Source organism: the organism of the source record quoted next (genome assembly GCF_019968955.1).
Source record: "MAG: Porospora cf. gigantea A chromosome Unknown PgA_NODE_115_length_37386_cov_351.244, whole genome shotgun sequence".
NCBI lineage: Eukaryota > Apicomplexa > Conoidasida > Eugregarinorida > Porosporidae > Porospora > Porospora cf. gigantea A.
Genome location: NW_027151311.1, coordinates 1 through 21538, shown reverse-complemented (window position 1 = coordinate 21538; position 21538 = coordinate 1). Strand labels below are relative to the sequence as shown.

General features: G+C 53.9%; 16 protein-coding genes across 23 annotated transcripts; 5 read left to right on the top strand and 11 right to left on the bottom strand.

Annotated features, from left to right (window-relative positions):
• Positions 1 to 109: 109 nt before the first annotated feature.
• Positions 110 to 1507, bottom strand: KVP18_001003 (uncharacterized protein; the record flags this gene model as incomplete). Of its 2 annotated transcripts, XM_067950571.1 has the most annotated exons (4): positions 110 to 418; positions 447 to 1372; positions 1403 to 1474; positions 1501 to 1507. In XM_067950571.1, the coding sequence occupies 4 exons, from the start codon at positions 1505 to 1507 to the stop codon at positions 110 to 112; spliced, it is 1314 nt and encodes a 437-aa protein (XP_067813574.1). The 2 variants fall into 2 exon arrangements, with proteins under 2 accessions (XP_067813574.1, XP_067813575.1); XM_067950572.1 differs by lacking the exons at positions 1403 to 1474; positions 1501 to 1507 and having other exon boundaries at positions 447 to 1382.
• A 20-nt stretch (positions 1508 to 1527) lies between these two features.
• On the bottom strand, positions 1528 to 2481 carry KVP18_000997 (uncharacterized protein; the record flags this gene model as incomplete). Its single annotated transcript, XM_067950563.1, has 1 exon — positions 1528 to 2481. One exon carries the CDS (start codon positions 2479 to 2481, stop codon positions 1528 to 1530), a length of 954 nt encoding a protein of 317 aa, XP_067813566.1.
• Positions 2482 to 2540: 59 nt separating this feature from the next.
• Positions 2541 to 3836, bottom strand: KVP18_000989 (uncharacterized protein; the record flags this gene model as incomplete). The annotated part of the gene is made up of 1 exon (XM_067950554.1): positions 2541 to 3836. One exon carries the CDS (start codon positions 3834 to 3836, stop codon positions 2541 to 2543), a length of 1296 nt encoding a protein of 431 aa, XP_067813557.1.
• A 52-nt stretch (positions 3837 to 3888) lies between these two features.
• KVP18_000988 (uncharacterized protein) lies at positions 3889 to 4797 on the top strand (the record flags this gene model as incomplete). Its single annotated transcript, XM_067950553.1, has 1 exon — positions 3889 to 4797. The coding sequence occupies one exon, from the start codon at positions 3889 to 3891 to the stop codon at positions 4795 to 4797; it is 909 nt and encodes a 302-aa protein (XP_067813556.1).
• Positions 4798 to 5387: 590 nt separating this feature from the next.
• KVP18_005073 (uncharacterized protein) lies at positions 5388 to 5719 on the top strand (the record flags this gene model as incomplete). Its single annotated transcript, XM_067949418.1, has 2 exons — positions 5388 to 5529; positions 5556 to 5719. 2 exons carry the CDS (start codon positions 5388 to 5390, stop codon positions 5717 to 5719), a joined length of 306 nt encoding a protein of 101 aa, XP_067813583.1.
• Positions 5720 to 5799: 80 nt separating this feature from the next.
• Positions 5800 to 7350, bottom strand: KVP18_000991 (uncharacterized protein; the record flags this gene model as incomplete). Its single annotated transcript, XM_067950556.1, has 1 exon — positions 5800 to 7350. One exon carries the CDS (start codon positions 7348 to 7350, stop codon positions 5800 to 5802), a length of 1551 nt encoding a protein of 516 aa, XP_067813559.1.
• Positions 7351 to 7490: 140 nt separating this feature from the next.
• KVP18_000995 (uncharacterized protein) lies at positions 7491 to 8195 on the top strand (the record flags this gene model as incomplete). 2 transcript variants are annotated; one of them, XM_067950560.1, is made up of 1 exon in its annotated part: positions 7491 to 8195. In XM_067950560.1, the coding sequence occupies one exon, from the start codon at positions 7491 to 7493 to the stop codon at positions 8193 to 8195; it is 705 nt and encodes a 234-aa protein (XP_067813563.1). The 2 variants fall into 2 exon arrangements, with proteins under 2 accessions (XP_067813563.1, XP_067813564.1); XM_067950561.1 differs by having other exon boundaries at positions 7614 to 8195.
• A 4-nt stretch (positions 8196 to 8199) lies between these two features.
• On the bottom strand, positions 8200 to 9316 carry KVP18_001001 (uncharacterized protein; the record flags this gene model as incomplete). Of its 3 annotated transcripts, XM_067950567.1 has the most annotated exons (2): positions 8200 to 8906; positions 8935 to 9316. In XM_067950567.1, the coding sequence occupies 2 exons, from the start codon at positions 9314 to 9316 to the stop codon at positions 8200 to 8202; spliced, it is 1089 nt and encodes a 362-aa protein (XP_067813570.1). The 3 variants fall into 3 exon arrangements, with proteins under 3 accessions (XP_067813570.1, XP_067813571.1, XP_067813572.1); XM_067950568.1 differs by lacking the exon at positions 8935 to 9316 and having other exon boundaries at positions 8200 to 8706; XM_067950569.1 differs by having other exon boundaries at positions 8780 to 9316.
• A 42-nt stretch (positions 9317 to 9358) lies between these two features.
• Positions 9359 to 9991, bottom strand: KVP18_005074 (uncharacterized protein; the record flags this gene model as incomplete). The annotated part of the gene is made up of 3 exons (XM_067949419.1): positions 9359 to 9827; positions 9856 to 9959; positions 9986 to 9991. The coding sequence occupies 3 exons, from the start codon at positions 9989 to 9991 to the stop codon at positions 9359 to 9361; spliced, it is 579 nt and encodes a 192-aa protein (XP_067813584.1).
• Positions 9992 to 10124: 133 nt separating this feature from the next.
• KVP18_000985 (uncharacterized protein) lies at positions 10125 to 11876 on the top strand (the record flags this gene model as incomplete). 2 transcript variants are annotated; one of them, XM_067950549.1, is made up of 2 exons in its annotated part: positions 10125 to 11073; positions 11100 to 11197. In XM_067950549.1, 2 exons carry the CDS (start codon positions 10125 to 10127, stop codon positions 11195 to 11197), a joined length of 1047 nt encoding a protein of 348 aa, XP_067813552.1. The 2 variants fall into 2 exon arrangements, with proteins under 2 accessions (XP_067813552.1, XP_067813551.1); XM_067950548.1 differs by having other exon boundaries at positions 10125 to 11876.
• KVP18_005075 (uncharacterized protein) lies at positions 11860 to 13079 on the bottom strand (the record flags this gene model as incomplete). Its single annotated transcript, XM_067949420.1, has 3 exons — positions 11860 to 12415; positions 12444 to 12630; positions 12659 to 13079. The coding sequence occupies 3 exons, from the start codon at positions 13077 to 13079 to the stop codon at positions 11860 to 11862; spliced, it is 1164 nt and encodes a 387-aa protein (XP_067813585.1).
• A 260-nt stretch (positions 13080 to 13339) lies between these two features.
• On the bottom strand, positions 13340 to 13627 carry KVP18_000998 (uncharacterized protein; the record flags this gene model as incomplete). The annotated part of the gene is made up of 1 exon (XM_067950564.1): positions 13340 to 13627. One exon carries the CDS (start codon positions 13625 to 13627, stop codon positions 13340 to 13342), a length of 288 nt encoding a protein of 95 aa, XP_067813567.1.
• Positions 13628 to 13689: 62 nt separating this feature from the next.
• On the bottom strand, positions 13690 to 15996 carry KVP18_000986 (uncharacterized protein; the record flags this gene model as incomplete). Its single annotated transcript, XM_067950550.1, has 1 exon — positions 13690 to 15996. The coding sequence occupies one exon, from the start codon at positions 15994 to 15996 to the stop codon at positions 13690 to 13692; it is 2307 nt and encodes a 768-aa protein (XP_067813553.1).
• A 148-nt stretch (positions 15997 to 16144) lies between these two features.
• KVP18_001004 (uncharacterized protein) lies at positions 16145 to 17359 on the top strand (the record flags this gene model as incomplete). 3 transcript variants are annotated; one of them, XM_067950575.1, is made up of 3 exons in its annotated part: positions 16145 to 16872; positions 16899 to 17179; positions 17208 to 17359. In XM_067950575.1, the coding sequence occupies 3 exons, from the start codon at positions 16145 to 16147 to the stop codon at positions 17357 to 17359; spliced, it is 1161 nt and encodes a 386-aa protein (XP_067813578.1). The 3 variants fall into 3 exon arrangements, with proteins under 3 accessions (XP_067813578.1, XP_067813577.1, XP_067813576.1); XM_067950574.1 differs by lacking the exons at positions 16899 to 17179; positions 17208 to 17359 and having other exon boundaries at positions 16145 to 16876; XM_067950573.1 differs by lacking the exon at positions 16145 to 16872 and having other exon boundaries at positions 16936 to 17271.
• Positions 17360 to 17637: 278 nt separating this feature from the next.
• Positions 17638 to 18975, bottom strand: KVP18_000993 (uncharacterized protein; the record flags this gene model as incomplete). Its single annotated transcript, XM_067950558.1, has 1 exon — positions 17638 to 18975. One exon carries the CDS (start codon positions 18973 to 18975, stop codon positions 17638 to 17640), a length of 1338 nt encoding a protein of 445 aa, XP_067813561.1.
• A 216-nt stretch (positions 18976 to 19191) lies between these two features.
• KVP18_001000 (uncharacterized protein) lies at positions 19192 to 20973 on the bottom strand (the record flags this gene model as incomplete). Its single annotated transcript, XM_067950566.1, has 1 exon — positions 19192 to 20973. The coding sequence occupies one exon, from the start codon at positions 20971 to 20973 to the stop codon at positions 19192 to 19194; it is 1782 nt and encodes a 593-aa protein (XP_067813569.1).
• Positions 20974 to 21538: the final 565 nt, after the last annotated feature.

Sequence of the window (21538 nt, the reverse complement as noted above, 5' to 3'; positions counted from 1 at the left end):
CAAACACTTTCGAAATAGGAATCTCGAGATATGTCCAGTGAACTAATTGTAAGAAAGAGAGTGCGATGATCACTGGAAACTTCTTAAAAGCGACGAGTCATAGAAACACTCAGTGGGGCGCCACCGCAACTTCCTTCCTCGTAAATATCTCAAGCCCCTCGTACTTCGCGTTGTCTGGCAGTAGTGTGTCTGGCATAAACACCTTGCCCTGCATATCGAAGATTGTCATGAAGGTACGCTGGACCAACGACGTCAGGTCCTCCTCAGTCTTCACCGCCAAAATCAGCTGATCGTCAGACCCTGGGAGGAATGCAAACGCAGAGAACCCTCTCTCCGGTATGGTTGGCGTTTCAATCCGCACGACGTCGATGTGGTCGAAGTCCTCCGTCGCCACCAGCATAATGTTGCTCCCTCGCCGCTGCATAACAAGGCCGGCAGCGTCTTACATTATCCAACTGCTCGTCGTAGGGCTCAGAGCTCACTCGTCGCGGCAGAAACACCCAGCGTTTCAACGTTGAAGACCACCGGGCGGATTCGTGTACAAGATAACCCGGATAGGCTGCTCCGGCAACCTCTCTTAAGCGAGTGTAGACAGGGGACCAGTCACGTCGCCGGATGTTGCCTTTGCGGTCCATTATGGCCACCCACATATTGTTGTGGTTCGTAACCTCTCCGTTGTCGACGTATTCTTTGCCGAAGGACCCGATCCAGAGAAGTCCGTCCTTCTCTGTTGCCCACTCGATTTTCTGCCCCTTCGTGCTCGTGATTCCATCGCCCTCCACCAGCACTTGCACCGGCAGCACATAGGGCTCCACAGGAGACCGAGAGTGTAAAAGCGCGAACACCATGCCGGTACGGTCGTCGAACGTGTACAGCCGCTCGCCGAACAGTGTGAGATCGGAAAGCTCCAACCCCCGGCCCGCTTCATTCATGGCCGAGTACAGTATTTCCGGCTTCCCATCATTCCGCCATTGCACGTGGTAGGCGTCGTCGGCTTGCCAAATCTCTCCTGAAAGAAGGTGGCTCTTGAAGGAGGGCTTTGCACTCTCAGTGCGAGACTTGTGGTCCAGGTCAGCAATAACCTGGAAGAAGCATTTATCAGCCGTAGTGCATGGTCGGGTGCGTTTCGAGTAACGGTAAGAGGTGTTGCGCCAAAGCGATGCCTCGTCGAAGATATCGCTTTGCTTGGAAGGCATCACGACTAGATCCCGAAGGACCCCATTCCCTCGAAGCTGCTGACCATGACCTTGCAGCGAGAAGATAGTCCACGCAGTTCCACCCGCAGCAAGTAGAATAACGAGCTTGCTGAGTTTGCTGGTGTTTTTGCAGCAAACCGTAGCACTGTAGGCGGCGCTGCTAAAAATCTTGGTGACTGCCGTCATTCAAAGTCCAAGCAAATTACCTGAAAAATGCCAATCCCTCAGTCTGTCTGTCAGCGTAGGGTTTGCATGATGATTCGTGGCGCGCAACAGGTCTGTTGGTGTCTACCACAGCACTCACCTGCCATCGAATTCGATAATAGTTTCATTACACGAACTTCCGCACGTAATCGTTGGCTGCGAACTCCATGGCTTCCACATCAACATACGCTACGGGTCGTCGGGAGCTCATCCAGTGATGGCACTCTGTGCTACCAAGCTTGTGATAGATGCGAAGGTAAGAGAGAACGCAACCAGCTGATCGACCCACCCCGGCATTACAATGCACGTAAACAACTTCGGATTCCGACCGACTCAGCAGCGCGTGCAAAATAAGCGCAGCCTGTGCCATGGTCCTCCCTCGTGCCACGGTAGATATGTCTGTGGTGGGGTACCACACCACTTTTATCCCATGCCGATCATAGGTCTCGTAGTAGGCAGCCTCGCTGCGGACGTCAAGCGAGTCCGTTTGGACGCGGATCCAGTTCTTCATCAAGTCCTCGTGCGTCTGGAAATTTAGCACTGTAGTCACTCCTTGCTCCGACCGCAGCATCGTTATATGTTCCTCCGAGAGGGGGCAGGTCCCTACAAGCACGCGGGGGAGTACTTTGTCGAAGTCCATCCCGAACGTACCGCGAACCCAACTGTAGTACCTACTGGTTATCGCGTGCTCGGTCTCCAGCTCATTCACGTGGAATCGTAGTGGTGGCGGTGAGTACACGCCCTTCACCACAGCGCCGGCGTCGTAGGGGAGCGTGAGAGCCGAGGCTGGCACGTCAGCCTGTCTGAGGTATACCCTACGGTTGTCCTTGGACAAATTCCCCTCCCATTCCACCTTTCCGTTGTCCACTTTGACGAGCTTGCATAGAAAAAACTCGACATCTGGGACGTGCACGGTAGCCGAGAAATAGGAAGGAACCATACTGCTTTTGTACTGGCTCTGTCTGGTGAGGGGCAGGCCCTTCTCTGCACGCCAGGCACCCAGTACCTCTAGTTCGCCTACCAAACGTACTTCGGTGTCCGAATCGACGCCTAGTATGGCAGAAATCTGAATTGTAGGCATTACCAATTTAAATTAGTGCATTGGGTTTCCCACACAGGGCCAAATTGGCATACGTGTCATCAGACTTCGCTCTTGACTGGAGAAGGCGAGCCCAGAGGCACACGCCAAATAGAGAGGGTCACACCCAGCAAAGCCACGGACAAAATGAAGGTTCCAAGAGTCAAAGGGCGGTAGTCAAAGTCGAAGAAGGCCTCGACATGGGGCAGCACGATATCTGACGCCATAGCAACCAGTCCCGCCACCGATGACAGGATGCCCTGTAGCACTCCAATGTTCGCGAACCCGTAGCGACAGCCAACGAATGCGGACCCGAGCCCAAACAGGAACCCAGAAACCGGAATGTAGAGCAGGCAGATGCAGTACACTGATATCGCTGAAGGCAGCAGGGCGAACGCGAATAGAAGCGTTCCCTGCGCCACCGAAACGTTCAATCCGACCTCCAGAGAGTACCTGTCGATCAGCCAGCCCATGAGCAGGGTGCCGGCTGAGGCGGCAACAGACGCGGTGTTGAACAGTGTGGCGGCGAAGTTAACGTCCTGAGCCGGGACTAAAGATGCGAATATGGGTCTGATGTTGACAGCCAGATACTTTTTCGCCCTCCAGAATAGGAAGGTGAAGATACCAGTGAAGAGAATGAACTCGGATGAGGTCGCTTGTGTGACAAATGATGAAGGCTCCTCCTTTTCCTCGGATAGCAGAGGTTTGACAATGGGGCTCCGCGAATTGATGGAGGTATGGAAAGCTTGCCACGGGACGCAGAACATGTCAACCACAGCAGCAAGCGTCAGCACCACCATATATCCGCCCACCACAACGCTAGTCACTGCTTGGGAATCCGATCCTGTGAGCACAAAACGGCGTATGATCGACTGCATGAGCACCGGAACGCCGGTGCTAACGTCACCGGCCGAGCAGAGAATCGTGACAACTTTACCTGGAGAGTTGGGAAAGAGCTGACCAATCTTCAAATGGGCACAGTACAGAAGCTGGTAAGCAATCCCCATACTAATGGCGCCGACTGCGACGGCGGAAGTGGTCTGACCGTTGGTGAGCATCATCCACCCAAAAAGGGATAGGGCGTAACCCGCCAACGAAGCCATCTTGGCTCCAATACAGTACTCCATAACGTACCCTGAAAAGGCGCCAGAAATGACTGCCGAAGATAGCGCGTAGCTGACTAGGGAACGACATTTAAAAGCGCGTTCCTCGCCAATGAAACTGGGGAGGGCTCGCGAGTTGTAGACAATTTGTATGATGGGGTCAGGGGACATGACGCAGGCAAACCCCGTCGAGAGCACCACGTAGTACACTCCGAGGAGAACGTACCGGTTGCACACGGGAGCCTGCAACTGCATTGGAAATGATAAAAGTCCGTTTATTACACGTCAGATGAGCCGGAATATTGACATGAACCAGTCTGAGGGTCCTTCCTGGGGTCATGTGAGCCATGACAGCCGTGTCGGCGCCAAGCTGGAGAAGGCACTGACGGTCTTCCGCTCACACTCCGCCACTCAATTTTTGGCGGAGGAATACCTTCTTTGCTTAGAGAGTTGTGGAACGCATTCACAATGCGTCTACATCATCATGGAGGCAGCTCGCCTCGCAGCTGCTTGTACGGTCTTCAGAACAGCTCAGAAAGGAATTGTTGACGACGACAGTATGTGGCCTGCGCTTTGCGAGGATGTGGTGCAGTTCTGTGACCAGGAGTTCAAGTCTGACTTGAGGCCGACCCAGATACGCGTCAGGGTATGGGCCACTGCACTCAAGAGCGTCTCGGTATGGACGCACCACGCCGACGACTTCTACACTCTCAAACGCCTGCGAGATCTGCTGAATCAGTCGTGTCGAAGCAAGAGCGAACGTTTGCTAGACGTCTATCACGCGCTGAAGATTTTCCAGGACTTCGTAGAGTATCTGAAGGCGAGTCCAGAAGCAAATGTAGGACTGCCGGAACGAGTGCAGTTTCTGATTACCCGGCTCCACACACGTCTGGAAACTCTGGATCACAGAACGACCTACGCCCCGGCAATTACCTGCTGGCTCCACTCCTTCCTTCCTCACCGCACAACGGTCCGAGTCGCTGTGGCAATGCAAGTGTCCCATTGCTGGGACACGACAGGATACCAGAACCAGATTCTGGGGGTTCTTGAGCAAACCCGATCTCTCGACGCGTGGATGGTGGCTAACATAATTCTGAAGCACGAGGCCGGCCAATCTAGGCGCTGCGTCTCCAAAAAGACCGCATCCTCAAGCACGTCACGTCAGTTCGGACCTGTAATCTGTGGCAACATACGGCGCTGCCGGCGAAGCATCTGACCACGAATTCAGTTGTTGGTGAACGGTTCCCAGTCCGGACACTCCTCCGACGCCGCTACTCTCGTTGGCCTTGAAGCCAGGGCCAACCCGATATTATTTTTTGACCGTCAAAGGAACTCACACCATTCCTCTTTAAACAAGATAACCGAAATGCTCGTTGCCTTCAATCCTTGGTGCCTGTTTCCTACTGCGGAGCTGCCCGAGCTGACAAGGCTGGAATGGTACAACGGTCAAAAGCACACGTGCGTCATATTTGGATGGAGTATGCCTTCTACGGATGGACCAGTATTATTTTCAAGATTGATGGATCAGTATTATTTTCAAGATTGATGGATCAAGTGGAGCTGCATGCTGGAGGCGCACTGTAATCTGAGATCAGTGATATGCGGGAGACCGGTGCCGTCGTCCACGCTCTGGCCTCTAACAATCTAATCTACGCAGCGCCGATCTCGGTTCACAACAGTTAGAGGCATCATCAACGTGCACAGTTTATTGTGACCTTGCTTCGCTGCTGGCATGCTGCGCCCTTTGCATGCTGACCTTCCTTCCGTCGGACCCTTTCGTGTAGGGTTTAATAAATCGGCCTTTGCATGCTGCGCGTGCAGTCCAGACCCAACGACGTCTTTGTAACCAGACGCAAACCGCCCATCGTGTACTTCAACCGCGTGAAGAAGCTGCTCGGAGACGGTCTCGGCGAGGTAGCAGTGCACGGCGCAGGGGCCTGCGTCAACAGTGAGAGGTTGGGGAAGTGAAGACAGCGGCCATCTTTGTGGTGCAAGACCTCGTGTGCGGTCTCCCGGCGGAGCTGGAAGTTGCCAGCGTGGAGACGTACTCAGTGCCGGTGGTGTTGGAGAATGAGACGGGATTGCAGTCGTCAATGAAGAACGGTATTCGCCTAGTCGTTGTTGCAAAGCGAAAATAGCTGTCACGTCCACAAAATATACAGTATCGGCCATCGCAAGTGAAAAGTTAGTGCAAGGCTTGAATTTATAAACATTAAAACTAGGCCTTGGACTCGGTGATCATGCTTACAATTCCAGCTCCGCGTCCTGAACCGTCTTCTGCCATACAAATCCTAATAAGATCCGCAGATTCCGGTCCGATGAGCTCACGAACGTACCTCCGCATCGCGTCTCGGTAGAATTGATTCTCTTTGTACAGACTTCCATCGATGCCGATGGTAAGCCCTCCCATTGCGGGCTGCAAATAGCCTGTGCGCTCCGATGTAGCACAGACGACCACTGCGGCCATAGCGGCGGACCGTTCAAACACGCAGTGGCAAAGTCTACGAAGCACTTGCAGGTGGAACGCGTCAAGCTCCACATCCCAGATTTCCTTGACGACCTTCTGAGCCACGATCAAGTTGCTGGACTTGTCGCCGCAGATGGCCGCAACGTGGAAGCTGCTGAGAGAGTCTCTCGTCCACGACGAAGCAGGGCAGGTACTCTGGAGAACCTTTATGAATGCACGGCGAACGACTTCGCCTAGGTACTTGCCTGCCACCATCTTCTCAAGGTGCTGCTGGCCCCGGCCAGCACTATCTGCGAAGTCTACCTCGTAGTCGATGTTACATCGCGGGAGGTCACGGTTGAAATTGCCGCTCTCAATGTTTATGATGTGACCTTGATAGCCATGCTCCTGAGCGTCGATGTCCGAGTATGAGGTGTTGAAACCTGTTCCAAGGATCATGCCGACCAAACAAGGAGATCTCGCCCGCTGATCGAAGTCGCAGGACACTTGGGTTCCGACGGTGTCGTTGACGACTGCGTTAACCACCGCAGGGACCTGATTTCGGATGAAAGCAATGTTCAACAGTTCCGCCACATCCGCACCCTCCACAGGGTCTATCGTTCCTCTGCCGGTCTCAAATCCCTTAGTCCACACAATCAGTGACGCACGGTCAATATAAGCTTGCTGACAAGGGAAGCTGAACGTGAAACCCACGTCGACTCGTTTAGAGTCCAATACCTCCCCATCAGCGTCTAGTCGCTCCTGAAGGTCTCCCTCTCGTGACATGAAGTCCTTGACGTGCCTTGCGAAGTAGTCGAACATCAGAAGAGCCGTTGCCTTGCGGTCGAGCAAACCCTTTTCGAGCGCTTCGGCGCCCGGAGCATCCAATAGGGACACGCAGCTGGATCTCACATCTACCTTGCCGTCCTTGAAGGAGCACCGAACAGCGCGGAAATTCGTACCGCCGAAGTCCACTGCGTAGCGGACACCGGCCTCGCTGCCTAAGGGGTACCCTTTCAGACAGGAGTCGAGCATTTTGAATGACATTTCTGCAGGGTCCCAGTGGCGAGGGTACTGCTCTATACCGCGCACCAGCTCATCGACGAAGGACAACTTCATTAGCCGGAGCTCGTCGATAGAGGGACTTAACGCACGGACGTACCTTTCTAAGCGGTCCTCGCGCGACTCCACCTTCCTTTCGACAATTGCGCGATGAGTGAGAAGTTCGCCAAGATCGGCCTCCGTGGGAGGGACGTAGCTGTACTCTGACGTATCGAACTTCAGGTCGTGATGAGCAACAAGACTGGTCTGCTGGTTTCCCATTTGATATTAGTTTTTGACGATTTACTATCTTGTGGGTTCGGACATCCATGAGGATTAAGCGACTCCCTTGCTGTTGCTGATCATTTCGCGAAACACCAGAAGTTCGTGACCTGTTGACTAAAAGACCTAACGCTATTTGCATGCACCTGACGATTCAATTTCTCCGTGACATGAGATTCGGGCGTCGAGTTAAAACTGGAACGCGGGCCCTCGCACGCCGTGTTTCTGGGCGGCAGACAGCGAATCGGCCCTTCTGGTTGCCGATGGAGCTGCAGCACCCAAATCTTCGGTTTGAGACAGTTCCCAGTCCACATGCATCGCCGTTGAGTCAGAGGGATGTGGACTTAGACTCAACGAGGGATTCCATCGACAAGCAGATAGAAATCCTGGAACAGATGACGGATGGAAAGGTGTCCGGAAGCACACCTGACACCGATGAAATCCTGGAACAGATGATGGGTGGAAAGGTGTCCGCAAGCACACCTGACACCGAAGTCACAGGGTGCTTCGAACACAGCGAGTCAAAGTCCAGTGCGAGACCGCCAGTGGCAGTCTCCACTCCGCGGTGTCAGCTTGAGAGGTGTCAGGATGAGCGAGAACACGAGAAAGCACTCCTGGCCCCGAAAGTCGCGGAGGGACCACGGGATTTGCGTGACTACCTCGCTGATGTGGACTGGCCGGCCATGGCATGCGTCATGATGGGCCAGTCAACTGCACCAGTGCCCATAATACTGGCCATCTTCTCAGGCATGCTGGCGTACGCGGCCCTCTGCTTCCTTTGGTACTTTCGATACCTCTGGTTTTTGCTGGTCATCTGTGCTGTCCACACAAAACTCAGGGATTGAGACATCATTGTGGATTGCTAACTGGCAGCCACAGCAGCTTCACGCGTTCCAGTCCTTTGTTGGTTGCCAGTTTCTCTTTGATGTACCAGTAACCGAACTGACTCAAGAGGGCAATATTGATTAGCTGCACTACGAGATTGTAGCCTCTCATCTTCATCGTCTTCCGATCGTAGAAAAGTGGGAGGCACATCCAGTAGACGAGAGCCACCCACCTGTTGAGGAACTCGAAGAACACCATTAGACCCAGCTGCTCTGATAGTCGACGCCCCTTTTTTGCGAAAAACATGTAGACTTGCGGCATCAGGGCGACAGCACGAAGCGCGTCCGTGTAGGAAACCACAGCCTCATCGAAAGAGGCGGACCGCAGGTACGTGCGCACGAGGAAGAACGCCGCTGCCAAGGGAAGAACAGCGACGTACAGGACCAGCCAGTAACACTGGAGCAGGAACCGACCCAGAGGGCCGCGGGGTCTGACGTGTCCCATGTGGGCCGCCTTGCGACACTCATCCATGTCTACCGCGGGGTCTCCAAGGAAGTAGAGGACGTAGTTGAGAACGTTCAAACCCCATGTATCGTACTGCTCCTCATATGACCGACGGTGGGCCAGCACGCTCCAGAGCGCCCAAACCGCCAGGGCTAGGCTGGGCAGGTCGATCAAGAGAAAGGACTGAGAGTGCCGTCGGTACCGAATGAGAAAGTACGCGTTCAGCGCTGAATAAGAAGCCGCAGGCGTCCGCACTCGCCATCATGGCTTCTGTGACAGTCATAGCCAAAATTGTCTGGATGCTGATGCCGAATACCGTGCCGTCTAACCGCACCTTCGCCATCAGCAATCCGTAAAAGCAGCAGCTCATAAAGGCGTGTACCAGTGAGAGGAGCTCAGGCACCCACCGCAGTTCTGAGAGAAGGGGTTGGTCGTCAAGCTGGTGGATTCGATCCAGCAGCGGACTTTTGATTTGGGGACCTACGTGTTCATCGAAGTAGTCTTCACGGAGCAGTTCATCGTCAACGTCGACCTCTCTGGATTCTGACGCCGCCACGCCGGCTGGGAGATCAAGTTCTGTGGACACTCCATTTGAGCTGATCGCTGTCAAAGCCAGCAACGTGAGAGCTATCCACATAATGTAAATCCGGTCACGAAGGTCAGTAAATAAATACAGTTATCATGCAAGAGCAGGGCACGACAGTACATCTCCAGTGACATTGGGCATCTTGGCGCTGGTCTGCATGACAATTCCGACGATGACGCCATAAAGACCGAGAGCGGAGGCGAAAATCTCCACGATCAGCATTTTGACGAAGAGGTCAGGGCGTTGAGCGTCTCCCAAGGCACAGCCGCTCCCTGCGATGCCTGTGCAAAGGCCGCAGAAAAGGTTGGACAGACCAACGGTAAGGCCCACGCAGAAGAAGCACCACCCGGCGTGGATGGCTTCGGCGCACTGCACCGTGCTAGGGCTGTCATTGGGAACCCAGTCTGGTAGGCCGGGATTCGCCTGCGAAAGCAGGATGCCGATAATTACGCCATAGATGGCTACTGCCTCGCAGAAAATGACGCTGACGAGGTTCTTGGAGCGGATTCTAGGAGCCTTTATCGCGGCGCCGACGATAGACGATCCTGCCACAAATATACCCCTAAATGAAGATCTTGATCGTAGCCTACCAAGCAGCACCCAACACTGAGAAACCCAGAGCAGTCGCTGTGCCAAGGGAAGCCCAGAGATGCGGGTTGACTGAGGAAATCAGCTGGCCCCAACCTGTATAAGTCTGTGATGACTAAAGGAAGCTCTCACCACCATGGTTTTTGTCGATTTTCAGTACATGATGTCAAGGGGTGTGTTATGCTTTGCGAGGGGCTACTTCGCGAGGAGACAGACGACATTCGATGCGAGGGGTGGATCTCCGGTAGTCATTTTTCGGCATTAATGCTAGATGGCGTCCCGAGACCAAGTTCTGAGTTTCGTGTCTCGAACCTCACATGGCCGCTGGTTGCTGACCGACGTGGATAAAGCGGATGACAAACGTGTCATGGCGGTCTACAGGAGGTGTTTACAGGTGCGCCCCCATGTCTTCGATCGCTATTTCGGCGACTTGTACTGTGTTTGCGTCACGAACAGTCCACCAGAAGACGTCCAACTCGTCGTGGCGTTTTTCCACGGATTTGGAGCCAGTCCGGGTGACTTCGCGAACATATTTGATCCGATTCGCGTGATGGGTCGAGCTTTTCCTATGGTGCTGATACTACCCTGTGCCCCTACAAAGATGCACCCCGAGGAGTACGGAGCTGTGGAGTTGGATGAGTTGCCAGAGTGCCGCATAGGACCCCCAGGCTCCTACAAGTGGTGGGATGTCCTAGACCCAGGCTGGTCCTGTACTCGCCCTGTCTGCGAGGCGCCTCCCTTCGACCGACCAAAGCCTGCGGATCTGGTGAAAACTTTCACGCTGAGAGACCGGCCGGAGTTCAGCCTTGGCTACAACAGCTACTGTCCGGAACCCCAAAAGAAGAGTCGAGACTTCCCGTCAGGACTGGTGCGTTGCCGACGCCTGGTGGTGGAGTGCCTCCGTGACGCCTGTTACACCTATCAGCTTCCAATGGGTCAAGTAGCAGTGGCCGGGTTTAGTCAGGGAGGCATGCTGGCGGCGGATTTGATTTTCCAGCTGGAGCCGCCTCCTCTGGCCGTAGGTCTCTTCTCCGCAGCACCAATGGCACAAGCTGACTGGCGGGCTCGAATGTTATACCGCGACGCCACGCGCGTAAAGTCAGTCCCCATCCTCCAGTACCACGGCCAGGACGATTGGGTGGTGCCCTACAAGGCCGGACTCTGGTTGAGTCGGTTCCTCCGAAGGATGGATCTCACGACGAGTTTCGTGTCGATTCCCCGTATGGAACATGAAATGGACAATCAGTTCTTCTTCGAATTCATTGGCGTCTGTGGATGGATTCTGCGCCAACGAAGGATTGCCGAGCTTCCGAACCTGCCCCGATGCGTAGAACCCGAGTCTGAATCCTCTATGGGGATGCTGGACAGGTCCGCCTTCTCGGGGTCTGTGACGCCATTAAGACAGCGCCGTAGGAAACGTCGGTGTTCTAAATTGGTGGACAGGTCTCGAAGTCGACCCAGCAGCCAACCCAGCAGCCAACCCAGCAGCCAACCCAGCAGCCAACCGAGCAGCCAACCCAACAGCCAACCCAACAGGCAACCCAACAGCCAGGACCCCAGCCAAACCACCAGCCAAGCCCCCAGCGAAGCCACAAGTGAGACGGAAACGAATCCCGCGGAGAACTTGGCTCCCAGCAGCACCCCAGCCCCCAGATCTCCCACGCGTTCTTCTGGAACCTCGCGCTCCTCAGCGGAGTTTTATTCATTCAGTGGCCGCCGCGTATGCATATTTGAGCTGAGCAACGTGCAGTACCTTAGCCTCTTCTCTCGGGACATTCTGACCGGCTACTCCAAACCCCTACCCGGTACCTTGGAGTCAGCCCCGCAGGACCAGGCACGTCTGGAGGAGATCCGTGAGACCACCGTCGTCGCCAGCAGCGTACCAGAGATCCCAGTGCGTGCCGAGTGCGTCGACGACCTGGGCTACGGCTGCTCCTATTTCTGGCTGAGTTCGTGCTTGCCGGTTGCTATTCGTGTCATTGAAAAGGTCACCAGCGACGAAACGATCACCAATCATCCGTGACCTGGATCAATTCCTTCTTTACACTGATCTCTCGTGTGTTCTCCTTCTCCTCGGATACCAGCACTGCATCAACGAACTTTTGGAACCTTTGCAGGTAGGGCCACAGACTTGTCAGCTCGACGTTCCCGGAATGGGTCATCTCATTTCGGATTCGAGGCAGCGTCGGCACCAGATCCGGATCAAAGTCTAGAGATATGGGAACGCAAATCTTTTCCGTTCGAGGGTGCACGCAGAACGGCGCTTTCAATAGATGATTCATCTCCTTGCTGACGAGTGCGTCGAGTCGAGGGTAGCTCAGGGCTAAGATGACCTCCTTGATGACTTGAGGCTGGTTTGCACTCCTCGCCGCCTGCTCAAACTGCCGCCAAAAGCCCTCACTGGACCTGTCCCACGCCGCTGCCAGGGATTTCAGTCGCTCACCAATACGTCCACCGTAGACGTCCAACACCTTCTTCTGGTATATCTCGTGCTCGAATGCGAAGAACTGCTGCGATTCTCGCAGTTCATCCCAATATTTCTCCGCTATGGTAACTGCTCGACTGCATTGCACCCCTCTCCGCGTCTTACCGAAGAAAAGGATGCCATTTCCTCTGTGGCAACCGAAGACGAGTCTTACGGCCAAATAGTGACATGTACTCCACGATTGCCGTCCGCTGATCCTTTTTGAGCACGCGTGCAGCCTGATCACAGACCCAGGCATGAATGCCTCGACGGCCAGAATACACCCACAAGATGTGCTTGAAACCGAAATCCTCTGGATGAGAGGCCCGATGACCACCCACCCCTCAGAGACGTATCCAGGATGTCCATGGCCACCTTCAAAAAAACCCAGCACTTCGCACACACTGTTTTTTCTTGGCAGCAAGTACGGACGTCGTTGTAATCGTCCATGTCAATGTCGAAGACAAGTTCCCTCTCCAGAGGGATGAAGAGCTGTGGAGAGTCATTCTTATGCGCCACGGAGATGGCGTACGACGCCCCGATGTCCATCTTCTCGGCCACTGGCGAACACCGGACTAGTTTCTGCCGCCACGCATCGCTATCTTTGAAACATTGCCATCTGACGTAGATGTCGCCGTCCAATGACAACGAAAACTCTCTCCTCGGTAAACGACTCTCCTTCCCGTAGGACAGCCAATTAGCCATAACTTCGAATGGAAACAGCCTATCATAGTAGAACGACAAGTGATGCGGATTCACCATTAATTGTCTAAAACGGATAAAACTCGCTTCAGTTTTTCTTTTAACTTCAGACTATGTTCTTCTATTTCGGCACTCGCAGTCTCAAACTTCGCGATAGAGTGCTGCGTGATAACTGCTACGGATCTCTACTTGGACTAACGCCTGCAAGTCTGTAGCATCCTGATGAATGGAGTCCGTTTCAGATAAAAAGTCACTCATGCACTTCTCGAGCGCCTCTGTCAATTTGGTGAGTAGAACTGCTTCGGACATTCTCCCGGCAATTAATTATCGGCGATGTCCTTTACAATGGATTTTACGATTCCATCCTGTTTCGTCACCACTGGTGCCTTCGGCTGTGTTTTATGCACCACTTGCAGTCGCTCGCGCATTGAGAGACTGACTTCGACCATTCGCTTCTCGACCTCGCGTTCCGTTATTAGTTTGACGCCCTTACGCAAACGACTTGCGTAATGCTTTTTGTTGCCATCTCCCTTCTGAGGGGCCCGCTTGCGCTGAGCGCATGCGTTACTGATAGTCTTTTTCTTTTTCTTTGGTTGTCCTTGGGCCATCAGGAAAAAACGAAGATTTATAGATAAACAGTACACTTGAACACGCGCCCTGGTAATATGGGCTATAGAGTGACAACTGACGTGATTCGTGAGGAACGCCTCTTTCTCCGCGATGCTGCTTGTGCGACGTACGTTCCATCGATCGTGGTGAACTTAGTGACGCGGAGACATAGCACCGGCTTTTCTCCGACTTCCATATAGTCCGTCACGGGCTCCAGGTCTACTACCATCTTTGGGTTCTTGAACGGGGTCAGCGGCAGGAAAAACGTAGTGCTGCAGTCCTTGACCAGGTCGAGATGGGTCTCGTCGATATGCGCGGAGCACACGTACGTGTCTCTCAACATCGAGTGACAATACAGGTGCAGAGATATCATCTTGCCGCTGCGCTTGGGTGGATCGTCGAACACGGAACCCCTACCGACTCTGCTCTTGGACTCGAGTGACTGGTGAGCGGTCTTTGCGTGGACACTCTTCCGTCGCTCCTGCTCCTCCACTGCAGCGCGCATATCCCAGCGGAGGTCGAACGTCTCTTGCCAAATGGGGTGCTTGTGATTTTTGGCGTACTGACTGCTGAACGTCTGTCCGTTCCACGTCATACGCACGAATGGCGACCTAGACAGCAAAGAGAACTTATTCTCCACGTTCAGGGCGGAAATAAGCTGCAAGGACATGCATGTTCTCCCAACTGGTACGGCGTTCGGTTCCGGAATAGCATACAGCGTAGCTACCTTCTTTGCTGGACGCCGCACAGGTGAGGCGGCCGGTATCGCCGACTTTGGTTCCGCTGGCATCGATTCGACTTGAACGCGCACTCGCACTGCTCCGCGGGTGTCGAGGTGCATCCAGATGTCCATGCACTTGCCTTTGCTGTCGAGGTTAAGGAGGTCGAGACGGGCAACGCCAATATGAACCTCGCCGTTACTTTGCTCATCGACAACGTGTAGGTCCAGGACTGTAGACACCTGAATGTCGCCAGAGGTCGTGAGCTGCTCGGAATGCATCCACTCTGGGTTCACACCCTTCACAGCACTAGTCTTGTACTGACGACCACACCACATGTACTGTACCCTGCACATGGGAAAGACGCCCCCAGTAGAAATGTCTCTAGTCGGCAAATCTCGTCCTCGGCAAACTGTGATCGTGACCCGCTTCCCCCCCAGCATATCGAGTCGCTCCGCCAACGACCGTGTGTTGCTGAACTGGACGTAAACAGCTTCCATCTTCTCTCGTTCGGCGGCTTGTTGTTTCTCAAATGCAGCCAGCTTGCTCGTTGGTATAGGAGTGATAGCAGCGTCGAAACCACCGTACTTCTCCATCAGTGTCAATTTTTGACGCTTCTGCTGGCGTTCCAAGAGTTTCTTACGCAGAACCAGGTCATCCACCTGCACCACGCACTGGATGAATACCTGTCCGCACTGTCCATGCCTGAACATGTACCAGTCGCCTGTCTTGGTGGAAATGCCAACGCTTTCGATAGCTAGACACGCGGAACCAACGAGAGCGCCGGCGTCCGTAAACACCGACACCACTAGCCACTCGTCTTTCGCTTCGGCCTCGTTCAGCGGAAACGAAAAGAACTCCAGCCACTCCGGTGAGTTCGTGGGTTCGGAGACGCTGGTGAGGAACTTCCTATCTCTCCAGAAGAATTTGCAAACGAAACGCGTATCGGTGCTGATTTCGGTGGCACTTGAGGCCGCTCGAGGTATGAGGTGATGCCCGCAGGTGATTTCGACGTTCAGCCGACCAATATCCTCCGGCTTACTGAGGTTGGATACATCCCCAGCACCCAGCTCTGCCTGCTCGATCACGACGTTTCCTGCTCGGAGACCCAGGGGGTCCGCGGGTTCCGCGCTGTCCTTTCTTGGCTTTGGGGACCCTACAAGGTGTAGACGTCGTTGTAGTACTTCAAAGTGCTGGTTATCGACATTTAGCATCTTGGTCCTTACCAGCACGCTGACATTTTGCTGGTTACTCTGGTCTCTCATTTCAATCCACGACTCTGCGGTCGACTCCAAGTCCCCCAGCTGCAGAGACCCTACGCACACCACATCCGCCTTACGGAATAGATGCTTTCTTAAAATCTTGAACTCCAGCGATCGACACTGCCATTCGTCTATCCAGGGCATGTCGAAGACCTCGTTCCAGACTGCCATTCCATTTCGAGGATCGAGCGTAGACGTAGAGAATTGTACGGGAGAGCCCCAAATTTCGTGTTGGGCGTCTCCAGCAGGAGGGGTAAAAAACACAAAACAAGCGCCGCAGTTGAGGCCGCGGGCCTCTAGGACGCTGATTAACAGCACCTTGGGGGTTTCCTCCGGCCTCACGCTCACAATAGTGTTGCGGCGACCACGAGAAATCAAAGCTGACATTAGTAAATTTATGCCAATTATTCTTTTCTGATGCGATATTTTCACAAATATACCCTGTTTTGGCGTTGATTTTCCCCAAGGGTGGGTGTAGCTGGCGAAAGAGCACAACGACTTGCTTTCACTCCGACCATTAATCGCGATTTTGCATATGGGTGATGAAGAAGAGGACCCGCGATGTTGGCGAGAGCGCGAGCTCGACGAGGCCTGCTCGGACATTCTGAAAGCGGAGTTCGTAGCTGTAGATTTGGAGTTCACTGGGCTGTTCATGGAATTCCAAAAGCACGCCACCGTGGAGCAGTACTACGAGTACTGCGCTGACAATGTTTGGAAATTCGCAGCAGTGCAGCTTGGAGTGTGTGCTGCGTACCGAGACCCTGCTCGTCCATCCGAGTGGATCTTATGTCCGTATAACTTCCACATATGGCCTTCGCGGCGGCGGGTGTTCTTGTCAGACTCCTCAAGCCTGTCTTACCTTGTTCAGGCGGGACTGGACTTCAATGACTGGATACGAAACGGATTCGATTGTTACCGTTTGGCTGCAATCGAACGATTCGAGAAGGAAACCTCGGCAGCGCAGAAAATCGCCCCTGTCAGCCCCAAGGCGCGCAAAAAGTCTCTGCCTGTTAACATTAGGTCACTAGGCCTCCAGCGGCTGTTCGAGTTGATAATCGAGAAGGAAAAACCGCTTGTGACACACAATGGATTACTGGACATGATGCATATCTACGACAAGTTCGTAGCGGACGTGCGGACCATCCAGACGGTGAGCTCGTTCCGAAAAGAGGTGTTGAAGCTGTTTTCAGGCGGGCTCTACGACACTAAGTACATAGCCAACCACGGCCGTACGCTGAAATTCCGTTTGAGTACGCAACAACAGTGAGGACAGGGAGGCACCGACACAGCACCAATCTAGAGCACGTCCGGTCCCACCTGCTACGGATGGACACGGCGCAGACATTCAAGCTGAGCGCAGCCCGGCAAGCTGTGATGAAGGACTACAGCCTCCTGCCTCTTGGGCCCGGACAGCTCGAGCACACCAAGGCCCATGAGGCTGGATTCGACGCTATGGCAACAGCCCAGACTTTCGCGCTGGAGCTGGAGAAGTACGTAGCACCGGGCGGTGCAATTCCGGCAGCTTGGACAGCTGACGAACACGTCACAGAAGTCGCGTTCGTTCTGGATCGTGAGGGTGGAGTGCTCTTGTCATCCAGTGTGCGTATCGCCAGGTCGATTGGACATGCGATCACAGAGCTCGGGCTCCGGTCCCGCTTCTGAGGCCTCCTATCAAAGCCCCTCAACGTACCACATGAAGAGAAACAGAGAGGACGACTCGTCGTCGCCTGCCAAAAGACCATGCCCATGACATCGAGGAGGTCGTGACAAGAGTCCGCCTGCTGATCCTTTAGAGTTCCGTGCCTGACATATCAATCAGTCTTATGGAGTCTGTCTGTTGTTGATCCTGTAGAGCTCCGTAATTTACATTCCAATGACTCATTCATTTCTGTTTCATTTCTGGACGCCTTCATTTCTGTCTGGACTCCTTCATTTCTGGACTCCTTCATTTCTGGACTCCTTCATTTCTGGTGGATTAGGGGACTATGCCAGTCGCCATCTTGCGATCTGTATCTGACAGATGTACGATCAGAGGACACTACACAAGGAGGACACTACACAAGGAGGACACCACGTCTCGGACAAAGAGTCGCTCGGCCGGCAGACGTTTCGAAGAGATAGCGGCAGGTTTCTGCAGCGCTTGATTGGTCTCTGTGGGATCGCTTCCAGAGTTAAGGTAGGGGCTGGTGTCGGTGCTTTGAGCACCTCGGAGCTTCCAAACAGGGTAGAGTTGGGCGCAGCGGAGCGGCTTTGTCCAACATAATTTCTCGTCGGGGACTTCAGCTCCTCAACATAATTTCTCGTCGGGGACTTCAGCTCCTCAACATAATCTCTCGTCGGGGACTTCAGCTCCTCAGAACTAAGGCCAAATGATATGGCCTTAGTTCTGAGGAGCTGCAGGCCAGTGGACGGCGCTTGTATAACGGGGACGCCACCCTCTGAAGGCGTCGCAGGAGGTGACGCAGAGATTCTGTCGTCAGCGGTCGTTTGAGAGAGGAAAGCAGCAATACCGCCATCTGGAGAGACAGAAGCTGCGTCATCAGGACATAGTGAAGCTGAGGGCAGCCGCTGGGTGAGAGTATCCGTGACGTCGGCAGCAGGCGATGCAGCCGGTGAGGTCGTGCTGTCGTCGCTAGGCCAATCCTCCCAAGTGATGGATTCTACAGAGTGTCTGCCTCCGGGGCTGTATGAGCCCACACTTAACGGCGTGAGCGATCCGTCAGAATGACGGAAGGCATCCACGAAGTCCAGGTCGTGCTGTCCCCAGTCCGTAGGACTATCTCGCCGGCGTTCGGCGCCGAGGTGGTCGGCAGCACGCAGCCCCTGCATTTCGTAGGGCCGCATACCAATGAGATCTGGCTGATTCGAGTGTACTCGTGGACTCGTGTAGTACTGCCGGCGGAGTCGCATGCGTCTAATCGCTCGTTCAACTCGTCGTCGGCGCTGCAGCGCCACTTGGTCCTTCGTTGGATGCCGCCTCCTCAACCGCTTTAGTTTCCGTTCTAGAGCCTTGGATTGCATTTTTTTCGTAAGCGGTCTTTTACTCCGATCGTCCACGGCAATCGCGAGGTTTCGTTCTAGAGCCCTGGATTGCATTTTTTTCGTAAGCGGTTTTTTACTCGGATCGTCCACGGCAATCGCGAGGTTTCGATCGGCCACAAGGAGGGCATTAGCATTCCTCTGGCGTTTGATTTTGCTTTGCAACCCTTTGCTCTTGCTTCGGCTCGCGCTCTGTCGAGTAACATCTGAGGGGTCCTTCATGCGCGATCCCCCGCTAGCGTCAGATTTACCTCGATCTCCTCGGGAACTGGAGCTCCACTTGGTTTCTGACTTGGAATCGAAAGACGACGTGCTTGATGTCACCATGAAGGAGAGTAGTAGTGGTGATGAATGCGATGACGGCTGAAAGAGTACACGAGTCATAACTAAATACGAGGATTACTTTCGCCTCTTTCGCACTGTGTGAGCTGCGTTCTATTCTTGTGATAATGAAACTCTCTGTGAGCTGCGTTCTATTCTTGTGATAATGAAACTCTCTGCTCCATTCTGTTCTTGTGATCATGAAAAGTTTCGTCAGGCATTCTACGCTTTCACGCGGCGTATCTGCCTTTTGACGCGGAAAATGTCAAGGCCCCCCAACATATCTTGTAGGGCGCCGTTAGTCCACCCAAACCCCCGTTGGGTGGAGTATTCCCCGCCCGATCCTAAGGTGCGTGGCTTCATAACGTCGTACTTCTCGAACATGAAACCCGTCTCCTCGAACGTACTCTTCACGTTGCGGACCCATCGCAACGCCAGCTTGTTGCCAAGAGCGCGACAGCGGTCGCTGCTTGAGGAGGTCAAGCCAAAAATCAGCATGTGGTTGAGCGGTGGCCAGTCGTTGGGCCAATCCCACTGCTCACGACTCGTGTCAGTCATCGTGGCCGGCGCGGCTATGGGCTGGTTGAGGAATCCAGTCTGTGCCAAGCTCTGCGCAAGCATCTCGTCTCGGGTTTGGGCATCAGTCGTTGCGCTGTAAGTTTTGAAGTACAGGGGGTAGTAGTTTGCGATGGACTGCACTCCCCGTTTGGGCCGTCCACTGGAGTAGATGTCCCAGTAGTGATGGGCGTTATCGTCCCAGAACAGAGTCTCTAGGGCCAGGACACGCTCTGCGAACGCCTGCTCAAAGAAGACGGCCTGCTGTGGGTCGACGTCGCGAAGGAATCGGGCAAGTGCGCGCTCGTTCGCCGCTAGGATGGTGTTTAGGTCCACGGGTACCATGTCTTCGATCTCTGGGACCATCAGCTGCGGGAAAGTGCTCAGGTCGTACCATCGGGAGCTGTGATCCCAGCCAGACTCACATATGGAACCGATGTTATTGAAGAACATCTCGTTGTAGCAGCTCCTACCTCCACGCAGCACACACCACACCTTCTCTGTGATGGTGGCATTGACACAAGCACCTACGTCCTCGACCTGTTGCCCCGAACACGCGTAGTTAGCCCAGGCGGTGACGTCTTCGACATGGCTTTCTGGCCGAGGTTGCATGGTGTCGGAACCGTACACATTGACGACGTGGCCTTTTACTACGACAGCGCGGTTTCCCATCCACCAATCGTATTCTTGAAGAAGAAGGGGCAAAATCGACTCTATGTACGCCTTGTCGCCAGTGGCGTCGAGGTACGATTCCGCCATCTGAATGAGCAATGGTGGTTGCGATCGATTCAAGTAATAAGTCCTGGTTCCGTTGGGAACTTTGCCATATTCGGAAACCAGGCTTACGAAGTTGTCGAGTTGGTCTTTTACGACCTTGTGGAGGCCTGATCTCAGAAGGCCTCGAATGACCCAGTATGTGTCCCAATAGTAAAACTCTACGAATCTGTCACCTGGAATCTGGAAGGCGTTCGGTACTGGCAGGAAGGACGACCTCGAAGGCACGAAGTTGGGTTTCATCTTGCGGCTGAGAAGGCTCCATAGCTTGTGTACCTCCTGTGAAATGCTCTGGAACTCAGGCTGTAGGTCATGTAGAAAGACAGGCCACGGGTGAGAAAGGTCCAATGGCTTTGTTTCGTGTTCAGACCCAGGCGCGTCAAAAAACTCCGTCTGGAAGGCTCGCAGCCGCTCGATAAGATCCGTCACGTCCGAAGCTGACGTTTCCTGTGCGATGAGTTTGGCTAACACACCGTGGTCTACAGGGGCAAATCTCTGTAGAAACGCCTGCTGAATCTGCTCTGGATCTCGGTTGGCAACAGAGTCCACAATCCGCTTGGAGTCGGCGTTGATTTTAGACCACTGGATCAACTCGAACAGGGCGCCAGAGGTCTGGATTCGAGCCTCCAGAACGCTAAGAGCACGAGACAACAGCAAGAACGAATGTATCCGCATGTGTGCACAGAGCGAAAGCACCAATATGGAATTCTAGGGGATTAGGTGTCAAGATAGCTTACGCGTTTCACATCAAAGGAACATCGCGTTTCACATCAAAGGAACATATCCATATCAACTTCCTAGAATTCTAGGGGATTAGGTGTCAAGATAACTTACGCGTTTCACATCAAAGGAACATATCCATATCAACTTCCTGCATGACTTCTCTGTCCAGCATGCTTTCCGGTACGTCCACATCTTCAATCAAGTCATCGTCGACGTTCACAGAAGGCTTCTTCAAGTAGGCGACTCCTCCGATACCAGCTGCGAGCGCAGCAGCAGCAGCGCCAGCCGACGCAATGGGAGTCACAAAGCCGCTTCCGCCATCGACGTCTGTGGAATCCGATGCATCTGTGTGAGTCACAGATCCCGTCGAGGTCTCCTCCCCAGAGTAGTACGATGTCGCTTGTATCTCGGTAGAGGACGAAACGACGTCCACAGGTCGGGTTACTATGGGCTGCCCTGGAGTTGAGACATCTCCAGCACTGGTAGTCTCCTCCGTAGCAGGAGTTTGAGTGGGTCT